Raw genomic sequence first — 6621 nt, forward strand, 5'->3', positions numbered from 1 at the left:
TTTTTTATGTAGCAGGACAAGCAGTACATCGTCGTCGCTTGATGTGGAGTCCATCTATGTAGCGCGACGTTTTAAGAAAATATCGCTTATTCGCGTCGCGTTCGGTGTGAATACTTTTGGTGCGTTAAATTCGCCTGCGTTTTTTTCGCTTTTTCGTTCGGTGTGAAAAGGCCTTTAGTATCTCAATGCATTCAACTTCCAGTATTTAACACTATATTTTTATAATGCTAAGTATAACATTATGAATTTACCTACATACTTAAACATATTCACATTTCCAGCGTATATTAATCACAAGTGAATATTCATATATATATATATACATAAACAAAATGTATGGCTCACCAATCTCCTTGTATTAATACAAGCATACGTAATGTCCGCTCAGAATGGCGCACACACAACGCAGCCATCTTATCTCTTCAACACACAGTGGCATGGTTTTAACATAACACTCAATTTAATTTCTCATAAAATTCAAAAAAATAAATAGGTGTAACCATAAAGTTTTACCTTCTGCTTCTCGCTCCCTAACGAGGTAGAATTCCCTAATTCACTGCTGTCCCGGACACGAGCTAATGGCGTCAGCCATTAGCTATTATCTTTAGCTCAGAGTGCTTTCACTCGCTACCACGACCAATTCTCAATTGGTGCCAACACCCCTGACTCTACCCAAGGGCGGAACTTGTGAGGCGTATCTCACCTGACCCTGACAGTTCCTGATTGGTTTTGTTACTTATCAATCTTCTACTTATTTCTTTTCAGTGGAAAATGCACAACCCTTCACAATAAAGTTACCTCTATGTATCAGTTTTTTTTTCTTTTTTCAATAACCACAACATCAGGTGGGTTACACACACCTAAAGCAGATTATTGTCAATGCTCTTTCAGCCACATCACAGATAGCCTATTTGACTATATCCATACTTTTAGCGTTCCAGTGTAGAATATATCAAAAAAAGGATGTATAAATGTGTTAAGAATAAACATCCACTATACACTAAATGTGCAGTAATTAAATAACTAGCAAATATGTAAATAGACTTCCATGGTTTCATATACAGGACTCTCACATAGGTCTGTGGTCATCACTTATCTGCTCACTTAGTCCCATACTCACCCAGGATTGTTTGCACTACCAGTCAGCCAGGGAGCCCTATGCCGAATGCCGGGGCCTCCTCTTTATCATGTCATGCCAAGGTCCTGACAAGTGGCTATTAGACAGAGAGTGATAAAGAGAAAGACAAAGTGATGGGGAAGGAAGGATGGTGGGGGAGGCAAAGGAAAACAAAGATAGCAAAAGGGATGAGGGGGTGTAGGAGAGATGACATAGAAGGAATTAAAAAACCTGAAGATGAAGTGCACAAAGAGAAACTGAAGTTGGGATTGGAGGGCTTACAAAATGTTTAATTGTCCTGTGGAAGGGATATATACCTGTGACTAGAGAAGCCTTCACAAAGCCACATACAGAGAGAAGAATATTTAGATATGAGCATGCCAACAATGAAATTTAGTGTTATTTGTGATACAACATACTTTGACTTGCTCACTCTCCATGAACATGCATTCTTGTGAGAAGAAACCAAAACATTATGAAGAAAGTAATTCAAGAGTAAAATATTAAATATCCATTTGATAATAACAACTGGAAAGCTCAATTTCCTTGACATTTGTATGTCCTCCTCTCTGCAGACCTGCATATGGAGGGAAGTTCTGTGAGGGCTCCCCCAGGTTGTACAAACTTTGCAACACTGAGGATTGTCCTGCCAACACCACCGACTACAGAGCACAGCAGTGTGCTGAATTCAACAGCAAACAGTTCAGAGGATGGCACTACACCTGGAGACCATACACTAGAGTAGATGGTGAGATAATTGTTCCATTAGTTTACAACATTACTCAGGAAAAAGAAGTTTTAAAACAGAAACTCTGGGTGAGATTTTTTTCAGCTAGCTATTTGCTTGGTGCATCTGGCGCCACTCGTTATTTTCTTTTCTTTCAGATCAAGATGTATGTAAACTGTACTGCTTAGCTGAAGGTTATGATTTCTTCTTCGCCCTGGCCAGTAAAGTTAAGGACGGGACGCTTTGCACAGAAGACAGCTCTAATGTTTGCATTGACGGGCTGTGTGAGGTAATACTTTTAAATATCAGGCAGTAAGACAAACCTTTTTTTTTATCATATGTGAGAATGGATTGCCATTACTTACGGGATAACTAATGGCAATTGTCAGCGGTGCTCATTTATCTTATGATATAATGTTGCATTTTATGTATATTATCTATAATGATATTTTTCTTCCACAGAGAGTGGGCTGTGACCGTGTGCTGGGTTCCACAGCTGTACCTGATTCATGTGGGGTGTGTAAAGGAGACAACTCCACCTGCAAGATCTACAAAGGACAATACACTAAGCAGTATTATACTAACCGTATGTCAAAGTAAATTGTTTACTTAAGCTGATTTGATTATTTTATTCTTTGAGATATTTTTAAAAGTTACTGTTGTCTTTTTCTTTACAGCAAAATGCACTGACATATGATATTTTATCAGACTTGTTTTAGTTATGATTTGTTGAGACTTAGTTTGGTACTTGTTCTACTTTTTATACTCATTTCCCAGAGTACTATGGGGTGGTAACCATCCCAGCAGGAGCTCGGAGTATCCGCGTGATGGAACTGAATGCATCCAGTTCCTACCTGGCTGTCAGGAACACCCAGAAACACTACTACCTCAACGGACACTGGACAGTTGACAGGCCAGGTCAACACCACTTTGCTGGAGCCATTTTTGAGTACAAGATACCCTATAACAGACCAGAGAGCCTCATATCAACTGGTCCCACCAATGAGACATTGGTCATAGAGGTTAGGGATCAGTGGACACAGAAATCATTGTCTCGACTGATGTTAATATGTTGCTTATTTATGTGTTTGTGCAATTTTTATATACAGTACAGTATAAGATGTCTCTCCCTTCTTTTGGTCCTTTCTCCCGTGCTGCTTTACTGCTGTACATGATTAGGTGCTTAAATGTTATTTTGTTTTCCTTTTGCGGCCTGTTATTTAATAGTTTCTACAATTTTCTTCCTCCAGATATTATTGCAAGGCCGGAACCCAGGGGTACGTTGGGAATATGCTCAGAGGAAAGCCGAAGAGAAGAAGAATCACAGTAAACACAATTATACATGGGCTATCGTACGCTCCCAGTGCTCAGCAACTTGTGCCGGAGGTATGTGTAAACATCTTTTTTTATTTTTTTTATTGTCTTGTGCTGCAAATCATGCCAAAATGTGTCAAACCTCAGTGATGGAAGTGTTCAACATGTAGTGCAGTCCTTTTCATTGTCCCTGTCACATCACATCTGTTGTGCATTTAGCTGTTTTTCTGTAGCAGTTTTCACATTTAATTTTAATTATTTCCAAGTACTGTATATTGTCTTGTTGAAAAAGGATAGTTCACCTTCAAATCTTCAATCTGGGCCATGTAAACTGGGCCAGCCAACGGATTAGGAGGACAGTGTGTAGATCAATGAACATGCATCTGAAGCTCAGTCTGGCCTCTCTAATCTATAATAAGAATATCAGCTGCAGATTAAATGGAGGCTCGAGCATTCACATCTTTACTGAGGGGACATTAGTAGCTCTCGTTTGGGACTGGTGGCTTGTCTTCTTATTCTACAGGAGACCTGCTATTACATGTGCTCACACACACACAGAGAGAGAGAGAGAGACATTAAAGCAAGCAAGCACATACATGCATGGCTTCAACCTGTGGCCTTTGTCCAACCAGAGACCTAGTATTAAGCTCCCACACACAAACACACAAGCAAAGGCTGCTGTATTGGCCTGAGCAGTTCCTGCCATGATGATTTGAGTTTGTAGGTCAGAGGCAAAAAAGTTTATCTTTGTGCATGAGTATCTGTGTGTGAGTGCTCATGTGTTTACTCATACACATTTGCTTTGTGTGTATGCAATGGAGTGTTTGTGTGTTGATGAGATGTGAACAAAGCCCCCAGTGTAGGGTTCCCATTGATTGACCCTCCCAGTTAAAGCTGTGGTCCACCCTAACCACTTCTGTCTCTTTGTTTCCTGATTGGAGCCTGTGAGGAGTTGGGGGTTGTTTGCTTTATTAAAGAGTGTGACTGACTGACCTGTACTAGCTGAGATGTGCAGACTGACCTTGCCTAAGGCCAAATACCAACCAGAGGATCTGTGAAACTGGGATTCCAGTTTCCAAACAGCACTGTTAGATGTGCATTAATGCCAAAACTTGCCAACATAAAAGTCACAGAATTCAAAAAGGATTGTTAGCCTCCAACAAAGTAAACAATAATACTTAACTTTAACAGAGAGATTTTTTTCAATAACCAATAAAACTGCTCATGTTCATACTTTGAACAATGTTAATCATATTGTACATTTTACCACCTACAAGGTATGTTAGTGTACATACACATACACTCAAAAAGTGTGGACCCACTTTCCAAGTGGGAAAATGAAGTGTGTTTCCGATCATTAAACAGGTGTTACATATTCACATATTGCTCTTATGTTATGTGCAAACATTTGATAACATCCTGACACACTATGACTTAAATAACAATTCTGTTTTGTTGTAAGATGATCAAGTTCCGAGGTACTTTTTGTACAGCTGCTGTTAAGTTCATGAATGAACCTTCAGCTCAGTAACACAAGTTTTTATACTTTAAATCTGTTTCAGTTACCTTTAACCCTTACCAGAGCATTATAATGAAGCACAGTCAATGTGAACCTACCCTAATGTGAACCCTAACCCTTACATTACAGAAAGAAAGTGTCAGACAAAACAGCCTGACTAAAAATGAAAGTGATATTCATATGTGAAGAAACAGCTGAAGTAATTATATACACCATACAGGCCAGATGAGCACCAAGTCAGCATGCTACAAAGACCTACGAGCGCAGGTGAACACATCCTACTGCAATCCCAAATCAAGACCAGCTACTGGATTGATGCCCTGCAACACCCAGCCATGCCCTGCAAGGTCAGACCCTATGCTCTTTGGTATGTCAGTGCCGTGCTTTGTAGTCATAGGAATAATGGTTAAAGATGCTAATGCAGTTATACTCTGTTGTGTGACAGTCAGTGAATCACCAAAAGGGACTTGGTTGTGATAGCTTCTGTTAAAGTCATTGATAATTTGTGTCTTCAAAAGTTTGTGAATGATCTTATTGAATTCTTTTTTATTTGACTCTGTCTGGACATGATTAAACATGATATTTGAACTGGGCAGACATTTCCTCATATTTTTCTGATACATGCTTTTGGATGGAAAAAATGAATATTTGGTCCTTCTAGACTTCAGGGTATGTCAGTTATTCACTTGTTCAACTTGACGTGCCCTGGAAGAGCTATAAAGTGCACTGTAGGCTATGTGACAGCCAAAAACATTCTTGCTGTAACAGCTTAAAATTCTGTACATGCATGTTCATGTTGGGAACTTGAGGAGGCAGATGATCAGCTTTAGGGGCCACCAGCCCTATCGGTTGATTCAGTTATACAAGCTCACCTGTTAGTGAAGAGATTATCTTGTGGACAATTCTAGCACTTTTAGTGTTTCTTCTACTTTGTCTTAAAAGCTTTCTCGGTCCCTCCTTCTGTGTCACCCATGTCTCTGTTTCAGGTGTAGTCTGTTTTCCTACCTCCTGTCCTTTTCACCTTCTCCCTCACTCCTCCTAATTGCCATGTGTTTTTTGTCTACAACACCTACACATCTGTTCAGTAATTTCTTGACATGCAGTGTCATAAAGAGCTGTTTATTGGTTGGGTCAACTCACTCTTTCTCCTTATAATAAAGCAAATTAAGGGTGTCTGACAGCCCTGACTATATCCTTCACCATTTCCAAGCTCCAGCAAGGCACCTGTTTTACAATGATGTCATTTTCCTCTAATATAATGAAAATAACTTACATTTTGGCCAAAGCATGCATGTGAGACACAAGGAAGACAGGGGAAGTTTCACTGGATTTTCAGTTTGTACCTTCATCCAGTTCAGAATGATAGTTCACCAACTGTCAGGAACAGTTAGCTTCTGTGTTCGGTTAACACGGTAGGCCAAGAACTTGTAAACATTTTCACATGTTGCATGACTGTTGCAGCCTCAAGCGCATATCAAAATGCTAGTTCTTTGGCCATATCAGGAACTTCCAGACAATTTTAATATTTGTGTTAGTTTAGGAAACACTATTACAGTTGGTACGGAAAGTATTCAGACCCCCTTAAATTTTTCACTCTTTGTTATATTGCAGCCATATGCTAAAATCATTTAAGTTCATTTCTTTCCTCATTAATGTACACACAGCACCCCATATTGACAGAAAAACACAGAATTTTTTACATTTTTGCAGATTTATTAAAAAAGAAAAACTGAAATATCACATGGTCATAAGTATTCAGACCCTTTGCTCAGTATTTAGTAGAAGCACCCTTTTGAGCTAATACAGCCATGAGTCTTTTTGGGAATGATGCAACAAGTTTTTCACACCTGCATTTGGGGATCCTCTGCCATTCCTCCTTGCAGATCCTCTCCAGTTCTGTAAGGTTGGATGGTAAACGTTGGTGGACAGCCATTTTCAGGTCTC

The 6621-nt window shown here is 39.5% G+C and overlaps 1 protein-coding gene across 1 annotated transcript in view; it reads left to right on the forward strand.

The window, feature by feature from the left end:
* Nucleotides 1–6621, forward strand: part of adamts16 (ADAM metallopeptidase with thrombospondin type 1 motif, 16) — a 54776-nt gene that overhangs the window by 36792 nt on the left and 11363 nt on the right. The window contains exons 12-17 of the mRNA XM_020596589.1: nucleotides 1693–1865; nucleotides 2003–2133; nucleotides 2307–2430; nucleotides 2622–2866; nucleotides 3095–3230; nucleotides 4898–5024. Of these exons, the coding sequence (XP_020452245.1) occupies nucleotides 1693–1865; nucleotides 2003–2133; nucleotides 2307–2430; nucleotides 2622–2866; nucleotides 3095–3230; nucleotides 4898–5024 (936 nt within the window). The remainder of the gene's footprint in view (nucleotides 1–1692; nucleotides 1866–2002; nucleotides 2134–2306; nucleotides 2431–2621; nucleotides 2867–3094; nucleotides 3231–4897; nucleotides 5025–6621) is intronic.

Source organism: Monopterus albus, unplaced genomic scaffold (assembly GCF_001952655.1).
Source record: "Monopterus albus unplaced genomic scaffold, M_albus_1.0 scaffold31.1, whole genome shotgun sequence".
In the NCBI taxonomy this organism is placed as follows: domain Eukaryota; kingdom Metazoa; phylum Chordata; class Actinopteri; order Synbranchiformes; family Synbranchidae; genus Monopterus; species Monopterus albus.